Source organism: Pterocles gutturalis, unplaced genomic scaffold (assembly GCF_000699245.1).
Source record: "Pterocles gutturalis isolate BGI_N339 unplaced genomic scaffold, ASM69924v1 scaffold15122, whole genome shotgun sequence".
NCBI lineage: Eukaryota > Metazoa > Chordata > Aves > Pterocliformes > Pteroclidae > Pterocles > Pterocles gutturalis.
In genome coordinates, this window is record NW_010113047.1 from 1 (window position 1) to 18,332 (window position 18,332).

Here is an 18,332-nt window from a genome sequence, read left to right on the forward strand (position 1 = left end):
GCTGCCAGCCTCCTCTTTAGTTGTGGTTGTTTTGGTTTTGTGGGTTTGTTTGGTTGGTGTTTTGTTTTGTTGTTTTTTCTTTTGGAAAAAACCCTTTAGGCTAGGGCATAAGGAATGGAAAAAACCGTGTATTCGGGTATTCTTGGAAACTGGACAAGATTGAACCTGAAGAATGAATCTTATACGGACTTAATGATGACCATGTATCATATTTTTCTGATATTGGATAAAACTGCAGGAATATTTCTATTAGTGCAATCAGAATTTTAATTCCAATAGATGGAAGGCCATTTTGGCCTTTTTGCATTTTACTAATGTATACAAACTGCTACAAGATACAGCACAGTGTAATTCTGAACATTCCCTGACTGTTCATGGGGAAAAAGTTTAACTGCTATTTCTGTATTGGATACAACTTTTTTCTGCAAAATTTTATGCATGTCAGCTGATAAAAAGTTGGTACTAAAATTTTGAGAGAATGGCTGCCTGGAGAAATAATTTGAAAGCAGTGAATGGTTTTGAGTATTATCAACATTGTGCTGCTGTGCCCTACTGGTCAATATGTTTCTTAAAGGGGGGGGGGGCGGAACCCAAACAAACATATTTTTGCTGTTTGAGGTTTTTATTCAGACTGTGGAATTTGACTTCATGTTGGGCCCCAGGTCTGTTACATACCTATACATTTGGTTATATGATCTGCATAATAATGACATATAATACAGCCTGTTGTGCTCTGCCCCCCTCTCACTCTTTTACCTCACTATAAATAACCTTTCTTCTTGTTGTGGTACCAAAACAGTGTCTTAATGGCTATTTGGAATGTATTTCCACTTTGTATGTGTGAGTTAAACATATCCTTCTAATTATTCTTAATGTATCTGTTTGAAGTTCTCAGTAGCACGAGTTACAAGAGTAAAGTCAACTAAAGAAGCAGCAGTTCTCATTCCCAGTCATTTATTTAGGTGTCCACATGACCTACCCAATTTAGGACTAACTATTGCACTTACCAGAAGTCAGAGATAGAGTTCTCTCTCTCAGCCTGAAGTTAGTAGCTCTGTTTAGGCTAGTTAATAGAGATTTCAAGAGGAGGTATTTTGGATCCTTGGAATACTCAGGGTCTGTTATTTTTGCAACTGCTGCATCGTCATGTTTCTTGTAAGGTGTTTAAATGACACCAGTTTTCAGGGGACTCTCTTGTGTAGGGTTTAATCTTTATTGGAAAACTTTTTTAGGGTAGAGGCAGATTGTTACCAGCTAGCTCCTTGAGTTAAAAATGAAAGTACTTTTTTTGCTGGTTAATTAAGTGTTTGAACTGAGGCTTCTGCTGATCCTCCTGTTTCCTGTGAAGTCAGCTCTCTAAGTGATGGAGATGCATTGGGTAAAGTTTCTAGGGTAAAACTCTCCCAGACTTGATTAAATATTTTGTGGTTCTGTGTCATATTAGGTACATAATCCACTTGGTAGTAAGAGAGAAATATTCTTACTCATATCAGAATTTAATAATTGACAAGATCTAGATTTTTATAACTCGGAACATTACGCAGAAGCAAGTTTGGATATGATGCTTGTACCTACTACCTCATTATAGCCCCATCACAGAAAAGTATTTTAGTGAAACTACAGCATATTCTTTTCCCTTGTAAGTTATGAGGAAGTGAAAGGGTATTGGGATGCATGTGTGTTAAGTTGTTAGTCTTTTTCATCAGCTTTTGACAGTCTTCTGTTTGTTATTTCTAATATTTTGGGGCCATGTTCAACAGAAACTGCAGTGAGGAGTGGGGAGGCAGGGAAACTGTGTGTTACTGGGAAAGTAAGGTGTAGGACGTGATTAGATACTGCTGTGGCTGCTGTAACTTTATGTGTCACTTCATTTACTTCTTTAACTCAGAGTATATTCTTCACAAATACTTATTTCTGAATAAATTTGATTTGTATGCTGCCATAAATTTTCTTCTTCTGGGGAAATGTGAATACTGAGCCGTCTGCCTTGGGGCTTAGTAAGATAATATTGCATTGCATTTTACTTGGAAACCTTGCAGTTAGAAGGGATTCTCCTAATTTTGAGTTGTGCTGCTTTGTCAGTACCTTCAGAAGATATTCCTCCATTTGCATAATTGTGCTTAAAAAGTAAGTTGGCCTATATATTTATCAGTAACAGTTCTGAAATTTAATGTTCCTTGACAGACTTTTACATATTTAGTCCCATTTTGGTCTGGTTTTGCTACTTGACCCTGAATAGTTTATTTATTATTTCATTTTAATGTATTTGTAGTAGGCTGATACTTAAAGCACTTGTCAGATTAAGACTCTGCTCTGTTACATTTTATACAGACTTGCACTTTGGCAGTTCCTTTCCGGTTATTCAGTGCTTTTCAAAAACTTTTATAATTTGATGCACCTCATTTTTTTTCTTTTTTAATTGCAGGAGGTGCATAAAAAGGCATACTTCAAAAGGCTGAATTAGGGAAAAAAAGTTTGACCAAACATTTCTCCCACAATTCTCTTATTAAAGAGGATATTTTGCCAATGTCATGGTTTTTGACAGCTTTTTTTATATATGTATACCAATAGAGCAGTTAAAGTTGTGGGAACCTGCTTTGAGCTTCCCAATTTAAGAGAGAAATGAATCTCATAAACTACAGAGGCCAGCCATATTTGTTACAGTTTCTTAAGTTTCTTTTATTTATAGTAAGTAAAGTAGTTTTTTGTTAACTAAGAGCATACCATGCAGTGGTTGCTGTGTGGATTGATTTGGTTGTTTAATTTGTGCCTTTTCCTGGGTATATGGCTAAGTGTAGTTAAACCTGTATTTCCAAATGAACTATTAATCTAGAAGTGAAAACAAACAAAACACAACTAAGATGCAAGTGGCAAAGATGTAGTTAGGAATTTTGCATTTAGAAATCACATTTATTTTTTTTTTTAAATCTTTTCAAGATATTAAATTTAATTATGCAGTTAAAGCAAGATGTCTATGAAAGATTAAACTTCATCCTCGTCCAGTACTTTCTTTCAATGCTTTCAACTTGGATCCTATTTGTAGAGATAAACATGAAGAGGAGGCAAATCTTCAACTTACATTTTATCTTATTGTTTTTTGTTTCATCATGGATATCAGGTTCTGCTTTGGGTGAAATAATATGATAAATACAGTCACTTCATTTTGAAATAATTATTTTTAAAAAGTAGCATGCTTATCTTGTAGTGTGTAGATTTGTTCAGTTTGATATCTTTTTGCTTTAATAAATAAAGAAGCTGGTATTTATAAGGTATTTAAAATTTGAATTCCAGAAAAATGATCCCCCGTTTCAACTCAAGCTTCCTCCAAAGGCAGCTAGACCTGAAAAAGAAGTTGACCCGGAATATGAAGAAAAGATGGTAAGTGTTTTCATGACAAAGCATACTGCAGCTTTTTATTGTGTTTGCTGGCTTGAACTAGATCCACACATTTACTGTCAAAAAACCAAACCAAGATTCATTTAAATGTCTGGTCCAGCGTGGTGTTTCTCATGGTGGCTAACAGTAGGTATTCAGTGAAGAATGCGAGAGCAGAGGATGCAGATAGTGATAGTTCTGTCCCACTCTTTCAAGTGTTTTTGCCTGCATTATTTCTGCAGTTGGAGGCTGTGGTTTTTGTACTCAGTAGATGTCAGTGGACTTTTTGTTTTTTCTTTCTTCCCCCATGGATTTGTCTGCTTGCTTTTTTTCCTTTCATGTAGGTTTAGTTATCCACACCCTCCTGTGGTAAGGCGTTTCTATTCAATTGCGTTTTATATTTAGGACTCTCCCCGTTTGGTTTTGAATCTGTCTCTGCTAGTTTTGTTTGATGGCCCCTTGAGTCATGTTGGAGACATCCTTAAACTACTACTAAAATGAGAGAAGTATTGAAGCTGCCAGTTTCTCATAATATAAAACCATAAAAGTGTTAAATGTTGATATGCCCCATTATATATGTGCCATAACAATACGAGAGAGGATCTGTCCATGACACAAATGAAGGGAACCTGTAGTGCTGGAGAGGAGAGATAACAGGGTAACTTCTGTATTACAAAGAGGGATAAACCAGGAGGACATTACAAGTCTTGTTCTTGAATGACACGTGTAATAAGTTCTTGGTTGAAGCTAGTGTCTGTATCTTGCTGCATTTATCTTAAAAGCTTTGATATTATGTGGATGCCTAATAATTACATTGGAGTCTGAAAGGATTGGATACCGTAGAAGGGAAGAGTATCACTGTTAGACGTAGAAAAAGTGATGCCTATTTGTATGAGTACTTAATTTTTAGCCAAAGAGGAGACACACAAGTAAATCTGTTTGTTGAGAATGAGTTGAACAAATAACTAAACTTGGTTTCACAATAATACATGGTGAATTTACATCTTTCCTAAATTAGAATGTTAGTTCAGTTGTGCTAAGAGACAAAGGGAATAGATCTCAAAAAAAATTCTACTTTTCATCAGTTGTGCAGTCATGAGCTAGACCTTTACTATTTATTAAGGCATGCTGCTTAACACCCAGCTGATAATTTTGCAGGCAAAAAAGTATATTGTAAAAAAGTATAGAACCCTGCCAGTTATGATTAGCTTGTGAAAACCATCATATATTATTAGTTTAATATAAATCCTCTGAGTGGATTTGTTCTTGCCCTGTATGAGCATAAACATCTATGTCTTTACTCCCCCTTTTAGATTTATTTTTTCCCTGAAAGTTTTACTTGATATTTACAGTTTATTTGGTTTTAAAGTTATTTACACAAAGGTACAATAATGAATGCAAGGGAAAAATAATAGTAATTTTTTTCTAAATCTTTGTAAAGATGTTTATTTACTGATAAGTTGTGCACTATTAAAATAAATGCATTGCCCTCATGTGGCAAGATCATGCATTGCGTGTCAGGTTCGTTTTTATTGCCTGTTTTCGTTTGTTATTGCTGTTAGAGCACTTTTACTTGCATGTGAGTTACCTTCAGAAAAGCATTCTGTTTGTATATTTCTTAGGTGATGGTACAGAACTACAGTTTTACTTTTGTAGTGTATATCAAGATAGATAAATGAGATCACGTGAAAATTTCTTTAAGTGGTACAGTTACATGATACTTAGAAATGGAAAAGGGAAACTGAGAACAACTGCATTCTGTCAGATAGTATTCACATTTTATCGTATTTTACTTCAACATTATGTATCATGTCTTTTAAATATAGAGAAGGACACTTTCTATGAAGAAAAGTTACTGATTTTTTTTTTTTTTATTCTCTCCCCCCTTTGGAAAGTAGAAAGCAGATCGAGCAAAAAGGTTTGAATTCCTCCTGAAGCAGACGGAACTTTTTGCACATTTTATTCAGCCTGCAGCACAAAAATCACCAACATCGCCATTGAAAGTCAAGCTGGGACGGCCACGGATGAAGAAAGATGAAAAACAGAGTTTAATTTCAGCTGGGGAGTATGTTTTATTTTTATTTCCAACTTCTTATGCTTTCATCTGTCATGATGGGTTCCATCCACCTGCAGGAGAGGGCTTCGTATCAGCCTTTCTAGTTAAAGCTGGAATGAACCATGAAGAATAACTTATTAACAAGATAGGATTTTGGTCAGGGTACCAGAACACACACTGTAGATTGATGATTGTTTCTGTTATAATTTGTCTCTTTTGACTTGATTGTCAGTGTTTCAAAATTATTTCATATAAACATGAGTCTTGGATTCTTTCTTTAGTTATCGTCACAGGCGCACAGAACAAGAAGAAGATGAGGAGCTGTTGTCAGAGAGTCGAAAAACATCTAATGTGTGTATTCGATTTGAAGAATCTCCTTCATGTAAGTATTATATTGACAGCTTTCTGATTGCTTTGATGTAATTGAAATCTGAGCAGATCGCAATTAAAATTTTCTACTTAGAATTAGTATTTTTCTACTTAGAGGAATCTTACATTTACAGATGTGAAAGGAGGAACACTAAGGGATTATCAGGTTAGAGGTTTGAACTGGATGATCTCATTGTATGAAAATGGTGTTAATGGCATTCTGGCAGATGAAATGGTAAGCAGTAATTTTTTGTAATTTTTGTAGTAATTATTGAGCAAAATTCAACATTAAAGTGCCTATAGTATTTAATGTATATGCAGTAGTATGCATTGTTCTACAACAGTTAGATTTTTCACAACTGGAATTGTAATGCAGTGAAAGAAATTGTATTGCAAACACTTGCTGTGTAGTTGGCTTTAAACAACTTAAGTGGCAGATGTATATAGTAGGAAAATGGTTTGAAACTATTTCTGTATGGTATTTCATTTCAGCAGGTTTCTTCCCTTCCCCTCTTTGTCAATGCAGGGTCTCGGTAAGACTCTGCAAACAATAGCGTTATTAGGCTATCTGAAGCATTACCGAAACATTCCTGGGCCACACATGGTCCTGGTTCCAAAATCAACGTTGCACAATTGGATGAATGAATTCAAACGCTGGGTTCCATCGTTACGGGCCGTTTGCCTTATTGGAGATAAAGATGCCAGAGTAAGTGCTCTACATTTCAAAGATGTATGTGGTATTTGTCAAACTAGCATTTGGGTATATGGAATTCTCCCAAAGCTATTCCCTTAATTACAGTATTTTTTAGTAATCTTTAACTATATTAGTGTTGAAAATGCAAAATGTTATGCTTGTAACTGAAGAAAAAAATGCAAATCAATAGGTGAAATCATAGACTGGACAACTGTCTGACTTACCTCTTTTTCTGTTGCCTTCTTCTTTGATTTTTGCACCTTTTTTTTTGATCTCTTCTGTGTTTGCCTTGTGGCAGTGTTTATTCATTTTCCTTCATTGCTCCCGCTTTGTTACCTGTGTCCAACTGTCTTTGGACTAGTTAGATTAAAGGGCTTTTTTCCTTTTGGTAGTATTTACTGTGTCTAATAGAGGAAAAAATATGCTGAAGATTATTTAATTTTGAGTAGGGGAAAATTTGTGTTTTGCTTAACCCCAGCTAATGATCTGTCTGTGCCTCAAGTACAAGGGATTGGAGGCTTTTGCTACAGTAACTTTCAGTTACTGGAAGGGTGGTTCAGTCGTCTTTTGTCTTCTAGCTTAGCATGTCAGTAATGTTGGCAGAGAGGTTTCACTGAATTTCATGTAAATTGTTCATATTTATAAATGTTTATTGATTTAATTCTTCTACTTTAGGCTGCGTTTATCCGTGATGTTATGATGCCTGGTGAATGGGATGTTTGTGTTACATCATATGAAATGGTAATTAAAGAGAAATCAGTCTTCAAGAAATTTAACTGGAGATACCTGGTAATTGATGAAGCCCACAGAATAAAGAATGAGAAGTCTAAGGTAAACGCAACATTATTTGATACTTGAAGATTATTTGACACAAAAGATTCCATCTGATTTTAGCAGATTTTAAGTGTTAGGTGTGGTGTTTTTTTTAAATATAAGCCATTAAACTGTTGGGTGGTAAATATGAATTTCATAGGTAGCTCACTGTCTTTAAATTTAGTTTACATTGTTTCAGGTTTCAGAAACTGGTGAAAATTCATTATGCTGAAATGTACATGATGATGATAACCATTTGTCGTGTTTCTAGCTGTCAGAGATTGTACGTGAGTTCAAGACAACAAATCGATTGCTGCTTACAGGAACTCCATTACAGAATAACCTCCATGAGCTGTGGGCATTACTGAATTTTCTTTTACCTGATGTCTTCAATTCTGCAGATGTAAGTTGAAGTTTGGAAGCAGTCTTGTTCTTGTCATTTTGATTTCCAGGCTGCTTTCTGCAGATGAGAATGACCATCCTAGTAATTGACATACGATGTGGAAGACCAGGATTCAGTAGAAGCTCTGTGGCTTACCTAACTGTAGACTACTTTTTTTGCTCTACCTGGTTAAAACTGCATTGATAATTTCTTAGGCCAGTAATGGGTAGTGTAATACTTTAAATAGTTCAGGAATTATGCGAAGTGGAACAAAATGCATGAAAGCAATGCAGAATGAAGAGTGTGAAGCAGCCAAATAGGCATAAGCCTTTTATTCATTTAGAATTTGAGTAGTCTTTCTCCTCTTTTATTGTTAATGTTTCCTTGTACTTGTATTGCTTGCTTCCCTTGTTTTTTCTCTGTTGTCCATCTCATTTACTTAAGGATTCTGGGTTTTTTTTTTTACCTTCTTGCCACATCATTACACAAGCATTACGGGGAAGAACTTGGACACTGCAGTGATGAGCATGGAAAACGATTGTAAATTAAGCAGAGTAATAGTATTTGGTCCAGAGTTGCTTAGTTGACTTGAATGTTACAACATGCTGGGGAGCTGGCACAGAATTGCAGACTGATTTTTCTCTCACTCATAGAAGTGATTTGTCTCAAGATTTATGCTACACTCAGCTGGAGTGAAAGAGAGTCAGTATGTGTCTGTTAAAACTACAGATGATAAGGTGTTCATACCAATTGTGCTGTTTCTCACCACAGGATTTTGACTCATGGTTTGACACTAAAAATTGTCTTGGTGATCAGAAACTTGTAGAAAGACTTCATGCTGTAAGTAATTAAAGCTGTAATCATGTGTCATCCTTAGCATACACAGTGTGAAAAAGAAAAACAGATTATTTCCCCCTTCATCTCAAAGTTGAGAAGATGAACGTGAAGTTATTTAGTTAGAGAAACGCCCAACAGAATTTTCATGAATTAAATATTGGAACTTACTATTATAGATGCTGCTTTTTGTAACATTACTGTTTGAAGGAGACAAAATCTGTACATAAAATGTGAAAATGAAGAATTTTAGGATCTTTTTGAAACCATTTATTATTGTGAGGAGTATACAGACACACGTCATGCTAGTCTGAATAAAGGCATGCCTTTACCTTTGTTTTACTGTGTATGAGACAAAAGACTTTTTTCATTGTACAGTAAGGAGTCAGAAGGAAGCACAACGTGCGCTGTTTATCTTTGAAATGTTGATGTATTTTGTATATGCTGCTAGCTGAAATTAAACAGCTTGTGTTACAATGTAATAAATAGCTTTTACAAGCTTCTTAGCTTGGCCCATGCTTAGGATAACAACTGGGATGGATATGGCAATCTTTATTTAGTGTTACATATTTATGTGTAAACTTAGCCTTTTAGCCGACAACTTCATTTTGCAGACTTTAGCAGAATTTTTCTGAACAAGTCATCATAACAGCAATAGATAATGATTAATTCTGAATAGATATCAGATAACTGATAATTTTGTATTTGAGGCAATCAATTTTATAAATTTATCTGTGGAAAAACTCTTAATTTGTGTAGGTTTTGAAACCATTTTTATTACGTCGCATAAAAGCTGAAGTAGAAAAGAGTTTGCCTCCAAAGAAAGAAGTAAAAATTTATCTTGGGCTCAGCAAAATGCAGCGGGAATGGTAAGTTATTTACATTAAAGTAAGATTCTTTTCTGATAAAGAGCACTACACCTCTTCACATTGATTTTTTTTTTTCTTGTAATTGCATGTTAAGACAGGTAAAGCCTATTTATAGTTGTCTTTGGAGCTTTTTTTAAAGATGCACAAGTTACAAAGGGCTCAGGAAGGGTAATGGAAAGGGTTGGGAGGAAGAAAGCAGAAACTTTTCCTTCATTAAACTAAGTTTCCTCCTTTGATGCTACTGTGTATGTACCAGTAAAAGTCTGAGCTGAAATTTGGTAACACCTTGGGAGCCATGTACCCAGAAGAGATGTGAGAAAAGGAGCCAGATCAGTGTAGCAACTTGAGTGAAATAAATGGTATCTTGAATCCATAACCCAATAAATGAGAGATCATTGTCACTCACAGACAAATTACCTTTTGTATTTAGGTGTGGTTTTATAAATCCTTATCAGTCAAGATGTTTTTGCCAAGTTTTGTAATATAGCTCATTATTATATAAACAAAGCAAACTCCCACATCCAGAAATAAGTAACTGGGATATTTCAGGGTTTCATTCATGTTTTAAGTATCAAATAAAAAATTAAAGTTGTTCAAAATTACCTGTAAAACTTCAGGTATACTAGGATCCTGATGAAAGATATTGATATCCTGAATTCAGCTGGAAAAATGGATAAGATGCGTCTGCTGAATATTTTGATGCAGCTGCGGAAATGCTGTAACCATCCTTACCTATTTGATGGTGCTGAGCCAGGCCCCCCTTATACCACCGACACACATCTCATCACTAACAGTGGTAAAATGTTAGTTCTGGATAAACTGCTAGCAAAACTCAGAGAGCAAGGTGAGTACCATTTACAAACAGTAGTGGTCTAAATTCTCATTGTAAGTAAAACTGCCTTTCAAAAATTGTAGAGATTCATTCTTGTCTTTCTTCCAGTGAAAGCATTCATTACTTTCAGTGAGTTTTTTGTTGAAAATAATGTTTCTGTAGATCTTAACGCACGGGGGGAAGGAAGTCTTACAGGAATGATGTTGAAGACTAATATGGAGGAGTAGAAGGAAAGGAAGAGCAGAGCCTGCCTTCTGCTGTCTTTAAGAAAATGTCTGAGAGGTTTAGTTTGTGCACATCAGTAGTCAGCTGCTTATCTTGCAGTGGTTTTAAGTATTCTGCTTCTTCAGCTGTGTGTTTCTTCTGTATAAATTATCAAATAACCTGTCTTGAGGAGAAGTAAAATCAATACCAGAAAAGTAACTACAGAGGAAAGACTTATTCAAATAAGTTAGGCATAGTAAGAGTATTTCACATGATTTCTTACTCATGCTCTATAGTAGGCTCTGTGATAAGATTAATGTGAAAATATAAAGCTAAGACAAATGTTTCTGTGTTGTTCTGTCAGGTTCCAGAGTTCTGCTGTTTAGTCAGATGACTCGCTTACTGGATATTTTAGAAGACTATTGCATGTGGCGTGGATACGAGTACTGTCGACTTGATGGACAGACACCACATGAAGAAAGAGAGGTGAGAAAGTTGTATATAAACAAGAAATTTGTCTTACAGATTAGATTATTAAGCAATTACTATTGACTGTAAGTAGCTACGTCATTGTTTAAAGCAAAAATGCTGCAGTTTAAAAAGGCTGCTAAGGGTATATGTTTTTCCTAAGCAAAGTCCACAGAAAAGTAGGCTTCACTTGTTCCTCAACTACATGAAAAATGTAATATATTGTGGACTCGGGATAGATTTTTCCACCTGTGCAAACCTACAGTTTATTACTTCTATAAAAAAAGTTGTTTTTATATGTAAATTTCAAAGAAAGTTAATTGAAAAGCCACCAAAATAGTGGAGACTTGTTTGAAAATTCTGATACACTTTTTTTTTCTTTTAGGAAGCAATAGACACATTTAATGCTCCCAACAGCAGTAAATTCATTTTCATGCTGAGTACCAGAGCTGGAGGTCTTGGAATTAATTTGGCAACTGCTGATGTGGTTATTCTCTATGATTCAGATTGGAATCCTCAAGTAGATCTGCAAGCCATGGTGAGTTAGCTCCCTGATACCCAGTCGTTTGTTGAAGTTGTTATTGCTCTGTTTTCTACAAGTGTTTCCAGAATTTGCATTTTTGTTATTTTTCTTTACTTTTTTGTATTTAATACCAAGAAACTAAGGAAGTGAATGAAAAGGGCATGAACAGAAGAATTGTGGAAGAAATTTTTTTCTCTGTAAATATCTGTCTTAATTATTTTCATAATTGAGTAAAACTACTTTTGTCAAAATACTGTATCAATATTTTTTATCCCTAGAATTATTCTTAATTCTGTCTTTCCAGAAGACAACAGTAAATGAATAACTGAGGGTTGTTTCCAAAACAATAGCAAAGAACTAAAAGCATACAGCTTTATATTCCTCCCTTTTTGGAAGCTTATGCTTTTGCAACACACCTTGTTTCTGCATAAGCGTAAAGTCATTTGGTGGTGACGTCAGGGGAAAAAAACAAACACTTATCTTTGGGTTAAAAATACTGAAGTCTTCTGAGTGCTTACATAAAATCAAGTCTGTAATTTGTTTCATGTGGAATAAAAATCACGATTCTTTTTTCATGATTGCGGGGATGTGGTATTTGTTTTGTGGTTTGTGGCTTGTTTTGGTTTTTGTTTGGGTGTTTTTTTTAATGCCCTTAAACACATAAAATATTTACAGTGAATACCTCATCTTTTCGATATGCATGCTGACTACCAATAGTAGATCAACTTCCTAGAAACTGATGAGTGTGATTTGTGAGCTTTAGTAGGATTTTCAGGAAGAAATTAGTATTATGCAGGAGAGTAGAAGACTTAACGACTCATCTTTAAAGGACAGTCAGAAAATCCTGGTACCAACAGCTTGAAGGCCACTTGTTTATTTATTTAAGAGGACAAAATAATATTTTTTTATATTTTCTGGAGAGAATAAACACAAGTTTTGTTAGAGATAAGTATAGTATTTTAGACATACCACCTAATTTACTGTGTACTGTACCTTACTGTGAGCTGCATATTGATACTTTAATGTAGCCAGCTTGGGACAATTCCAGGATTGAAGCTGTGGCTGCATGGACTTTGCCCGTGAAATTGGTGTCCTCAAGCCAGAGATGACAAAGTTTCAATACCTACATCAAGTGAGAGAATTAGTTTGAAAGCAGTGGGGATGTGTGTGTGCATATACTGTTGCATCTCCACATCCCAACTGCAGTTTAGACAGACGTTCAGTTATCTTAATTTGCAACGGGGTATAGATGCATTTATTGCTATAGAATGACCCAAACTTACAAGGTGTAATAGCCAGATATAAGTAAATATTACTATACTGGTTTTATGTTTTTGTATAATCTTGAATAAGTAATGAACAAAGAAATATGTGAAAGTTTCAGTGTGCTGTTTCTGCTGTCTAGCAAGCTAACTGCCTGTTGCTTGTGAGTTTTTGTTGCTGAACACTCATTGATTTATGTTTGTTAGGATCGTGCGCATCGTATTGGTCAAAAGAAACCAGTACGGGTGTTTCGACTAATCACTGATAATACTGTTGAAGAGAGGATTGTAGAAAGAGCTGAAATAAAACTGAGACTGGACTCTATAGTTATACAACAAGGTATCAACTGCTATATATGTTTGTCTGCAACAGAATTGTTCAGTCCCTTAAAGTATGGGTTCAATAACTGTACAAATGTACAGAATGAGAGAAAGCAGGCCTTGTGTGTAATAGCAGTACACTAAGTCAACCTAAGAAACTATAATGTATAAGTTATTCACTTGTTCAGTGGAAATTTTTTAAAAAAATTTATTTTTCTCAATAATTTGGGCATAAACTTAGACTTTAAATGACAAAAGCAAACTACAGCTGAGTATGCTAAAAAGAAAAAAAGCTATGTTCCATGTCAGATAGAAATAATTATATAGATGTGCTTCTTACCACGTATGAATTTACTGAACATTAAAACTGCTTTGTGTGTCTTTGTTTAGAAGCTCTTGGAAGAATAGTTTGACAGAACTGAAGGTTCTCAAGCTAAGCTTTGAAGGTTGTTTGTATTTCCTAAAGGGTGGGTTACTGAAAGGATGATGATCAAAATTGTGATGGTCTGTGAAGAGATAGGATAAGTGAAATTTTGGGACAGAAATTTAGAATTTTGGCAAAAATATTCAGAGATTTGGGTTGAAATCAGTGAAGTGAGTGTTTAAAAATCTTAAGTACTTCTTAATGGTTATTGCAAAGTACTTCATTTTTCAACTTGCAGTAGGATTTTGATCTTAAAAGTTCAGCTAACTTTGTAAGAGTAAGATCTTAAACATAAAATCTGTATTATCTGAATGTGAGACATTCTTTGTTATGACTTGATCCAAAGTTATTTTTTTTTTATATTCCCTGGAGTTCACGATTTCTGTTTATTTTTTTACTCAAGTGAAATGTATTTTTTTCCTGTATGGTTCTTTTGTTTTTCCCTTTCTTGTTCTGCTGGAGAACTAAAAAAAATCCACTGTTTGCATGATCCTGCTAGAACTTTCACGTTATAACTTTCAACATGTTTCTTCTAATTTTAGGAAGGCTCATAGACCAACAGTCTAACAAACTGGCAAAAGATGAAATGCTGCAGATGATCCGCCATGGAGCCACGCATGTTTTTGCTTCCAAAGATAGTGAGCTGACAGAAGAAGATATAACCACTATTTTAGAAAGAGGTGAAAAGAAGGTTAGAGAACAGTTTTGTACAGAATTCAAAGTGTGTTAAACATTAAATATATATGCACAAAAGAAAAATTAGATTATGTGATCTGTTTTTATGCCCAACTATTACTTTACTATTAGTAAATATTTTAAAACTTATGAAATTTTTGAAGTAGAATTAGTGAGTTATAATTATTTTCAAAGTTCAGATTGTGTGCATCACTTCTTAAGCACTGTTTATTTTGTAGGCATTTAGAAAAATATAAATTATGCCGACAATTCTAATAGACAAAAACCTTTGTGGAACTTTGTTAGGGAATAGGTAACTCTGTGGAAAAACGAACTGCCATTTCAGCTCCAAAGAGTTGGGCATAAATTTCATTTAAATTTGAAAGTTACATCATACGGTTGTAGGTATACATCCCAGCATAATAAATTTAGTTTAATGAAAAGTCTTGGAGTCACATTGAAAAGCACTACAGGCATTTCCTAGCAAGAAGGATGTAAGATAAAGTTTAAAGCAGAAAAAGACATTGAGAATGTTTTCATAATGATGAAAGGTGTTGCTTTTAGAAAAGATGAAACTGTTTGAGTGAGCCTAAAAGTATTTTCCCGTGTTTTTAGACAGCTGAAATGAATGAACGATTGCAGAAAATGGGGGAGAGCTCCTTACGAAATTTCACTATGGACACAGAGATGAGCTTATACAACTTTGAAGGTGAAGATTATAGAGAAAAACAAAAGGTAGTTTTTCTTAGTCTTTAAGACTTCATAGCCATAACATTTCTGAACTACAGTTTATTCTACAGAAGTAAGAAGCTACTGAAAAATTCACTTGTCTCTGCAGAAGCATCAATATTCTGAACTTCTGTTACATTAGCTTTCAGCCCTACCCTAATATTGCTCATTTTTTCTCCTTTCTGCAGCAAAAATACTATATTATATCCTACTATACTGCCGCAGTCAGTATTATTTCACTGTGACATAAGCGAGAGGAAAAAACCGGCCTGATAATGATTTTTATGTGTGGAACTTGGACTTAAGTCTTTTTTGCAGTAAAAGTTTTAGTTGCAAACATTATTATGAACTATTTGTACAACAATTTACCTAATTATAGGAGGATCATCCAAACAAAGAGGTATTACTTGAGGTCCCACAATGTTACCTCTGTGTTTTATACAGGACATACAGTCAAGATATCCTTAAGGTCTTATCTGGAATCAGATGCATGAACTCTTATTTAACTACAGAATGTCCGTCTAAGCCAACGTTCTTGTAAATTTTCAAGAAACATTTAGAAAAACATTTAGTGAGAACAAAGTGGGGGGTTTGTGTGTATACATAATATTGTTTTTCATGGTGACAATTTAATTATGAGAAGCCAGATAAATACATCATAGTCTTGAAATATGCTTTAGTAAGTTTAATTCAAGTAGTTAAGATTAATTTGCTGCAAATGTTGTTGTTTTTTTTTTTTCCCCCCGGTGTTGTAGAGGTTATTCCTTGTGAAATTTAGAGGAGAAGCAATTAATTTATATCACAAGATATTCCAGAATTCAGAGCCCAAGTCCCCAGTCCTTCCATTGTGTTTTGGTAGATGGAATCATAACTTTGTTCAAGTGTCTGAAGTAAGCAGAATACTCTAAAGGGATCTGTCCATGCAGCTGGCACTCCCTAAACTTGTGTATTATGTTTTATGTGTTTAAATACATGTTATAAACAGCTGTAATTTCTACCTTATTTTTGAGCACTGTTGTAGCATCCAAATTGTTGAGCACAGCTATTAGATTTGCTGTGAAAAAATACATCCCTGTTTTGTGGTGCCGCATTAGTCATTATTTTTGCCACTTTAGTATGCGTGCAGTTAATTTAGTATCTTTTTATTCTGTTCTACATGTAGCTGAGCATGATGGAATGGATAGAGCCTCCAAAACGAGAACGCAAAGCTAATTACGCAGTTGATGCTTATTTCAGAGAAGCCCTGCGTGTTAGTGAACCAAAAGTCCCAAAGGTAAGGAGTTGGCAAGCTTTTTATATTCTTTTTTGCTCTTCTCCTTTCCCATGTTGTATCCCCTGCTCTAACCCTATACAGGTAATAAAATGAGTTTGTTTGCAAAGTGATAGGTTGCCACTGCTGCTCAGTTATGTCAGTTGTATTGCAGAGAAATCAATCTTATATAATGTTAATGTACCTGTGTATTTTTGAAGGCTCCACGACCTCCAAAACAACCAAATATTCAAGATTTCCAGTTTTTCCCTCCACGGTTATTTGAACTTCTGGAAAAAGAAATTCTGTATTATCGTAAGACAATAGGATATAAGGTAATGCTTTTTTTTTTCCTTCAAATTAGTAAAGTGTATTTGTGTTCCTCTTTGCAGATTACTGACATTGACAATAACTAAATTAAGTAAATGAGACTGCAACTAAAAACCGTATCATTCTGGTCTTATTTTTTGCAAAGTGCTTCTTATTGTCAAGGCAATGGCTTAAAACCTCTATTCCCCTGTTTCTGTTTCAATGTGGAACAAAAAAGTAATCTGTAATTCCTTCCTTCATTAAAAATTTGGTATCTGTGTAGCTTTGTGTTTTGAGGTGGGTTCCTAACAATAAAATAGAGCAGAAAAAAGAAAGACTGTTCCGATGCTTCATATACTTCTCCTCAAGACCAAAAGTGTGATATGTGGTCTAAGGTGAGAAAATAATTTTTGGCTAATATAAGATCACCTTCCAGGGTATGATTTTTTTTTTGTTATACCTTTTGTATATCTTCTGCGGAAAGTAATTTAAGGTAAGATTCAAGTTGACTTTGTGTTGATATGGTGGTAAACAAAATGACATCAATTTTCCTTGCGTTTTGCTGGGGTATAAAATGTTTAAAGGTGTGGAGAAGTCTGAATATATTACTACTACAAAAAGAAAACCAGTCAGCAGACTTACCTGTTTTTTTTTCCTACTATGGCTTAGCTGAATTTCTCAGTCTTCCCTGCTGACATTACTGGAGAAATGGTGAACACGGATTCTGTTTTGATGTTGTTTTCCATTACTTGTGCCAGTGCTAGCTGAGTAAATCACATGGATCCCCTACTTCCCGACATGTAACTTCAAAAAGCCCCATGTTTCATGGCAGGCTGCAGCAACAAGAAATCCTGTATAAAATATGTTGGAGAACATAAACTTGTCATACAAAGCAACAGATAAGAAATTGGTATTGCAAAAGAGTAGGATTAATATTAGGAAAAAATATTTTTAAGAAAAAGCAGGAAGAGTCTTAAAGTTTAGTTTGAAGCAAAAAGAAATTTATATGGATGGCAAGATAAAATATTTTCAATTTTGCAATAGTTTTGTAAAAAGCTGAAAAGTATTCTGGTAGTTATTTTAAAAAAATACTTTTTTTGTGGTTTGGTTTCTTCAGGGTAGCCAAGGTGTGGGGTGGTGGGTGTCTTTTTTTCTTCTCTGACAGCAAATTCTTAGTGGATGTGGAGTATAACAGTCCTGTGAGATCTAACGTGCTTATAAATTGTAAATCAAGGTTGACAGAAAAGTGTACAGTCTCTTTAATACCATTGCTGCACTACACTACTGCTTATTGATACCCCTGATTTTAGGTCCCCAGGAATCCTGACCTCCCGAATGCAGCTCAGGTACAAAAAGAGGAACAAAAGAAGATAGATGAGTCAATGCCTCTGAATAGTGAAGAAACTGAAGAGAAAGAAAAGCTTCTAACACAGGTAAAATGAAAACTGCTGAAGTATTTCGTCGTGAATTTTTTTACTAGCATGGAATATGAATACTAATAATGATAAATATGCACAGGAAAGCTACACTGATGTTCTAGAAAGAAGAAAGCACACAGCATGTAATGATTTTGCTTGGTTTTGCTTTGAGAGACCTTTCCTGTCCTTGAAAGAAATTTGTCTTGGTCACCTACTATTTCCTTGAATGTCTGCAAAGTTTCCGAGGCAAGGACTTGCACAGTAGATCCGCTGCCCAGCAATACATACAGAAATACATTCAGTGGGTTTCTCCTATATGCATCTAGCTTGAAGCTTTTTTTCTGAAAAGGAATTGAATTGGAGAGGTCAAACTTTTATCAGCATATCCAGTATTTACATAGGTGTATAAGACATCATGTCACATGCACTAATTCTGTCCCAGTTGGGTGGTTAGGCGTGTTCCTTTTATACTGGGACTGCATTCCTGTCGCTGGCTAGTTTCTTGACTTTTTGGACTGTTATCCTG

The 18,332-nt window shown here is 34.9% G+C and overlaps 1 protein-coding gene across 1 annotated transcript in view; it reads left to right on the plus strand.

The window, feature by feature from the left end:
* Positions 1–3,291: 3,291 nt before the first annotated feature.
* Positions 3,292–18,332, plus strand: part of SMARCA1 (SWI/SNF related, matrix associated, actin dependent regulator of chromatin, subfamily a, member 1) — a gene marked incomplete at its 5' end in the record, with an annotated part of 23,573 nt that continues 8,532 nt past the window's right edge. The window contains 18 exons of the mRNA XM_010074306.1: positions 3,292–3,378; positions 5,274–5,440; positions 5,713–5,813; positions 5,935–6,035; positions 6,327–6,506; positions 7,170–7,325; positions 7,579–7,710; positions 8,461–8,529; positions 9,283–9,392; positions 10,010–10,236; positions 10,793–10,914; positions 11,282–11,434; positions 12,889–13,021; positions 13,969–14,117; positions 14,717–14,836; positions 15,993–16,103; positions 16,301–16,414; positions 17,699–17,821. Of these exons, the coding sequence (XP_010072608.1) occupies positions 3,292–3,378; positions 5,274–5,440; positions 5,713–5,813; positions 5,935–6,035; positions 6,327–6,506; positions 7,170–7,325; positions 7,579–7,710; positions 8,461–8,529; positions 9,283–9,392; positions 10,010–10,236; positions 10,793–10,914; positions 11,282–11,434; positions 12,889–13,021; positions 13,969–14,117; positions 14,717–14,836; positions 15,993–16,103; positions 16,301–16,414; positions 17,699–17,821 (2,355 nt within the window). The remainder of the gene's footprint in view (positions 3,379–5,273; positions 5,441–5,712; positions 5,814–5,934; positions 6,036–6,326; positions 6,507–7,169; positions 7,326–7,578; positions 7,711–8,460; positions 8,530–9,282; positions 9,393–10,009; positions 10,237–10,792; positions 10,915–11,281; positions 11,435–12,888; positions 13,022–13,968; positions 14,118–14,716; positions 14,837–15,992; positions 16,104–16,300; positions 16,415–17,698; positions 17,822–18,332) is intronic.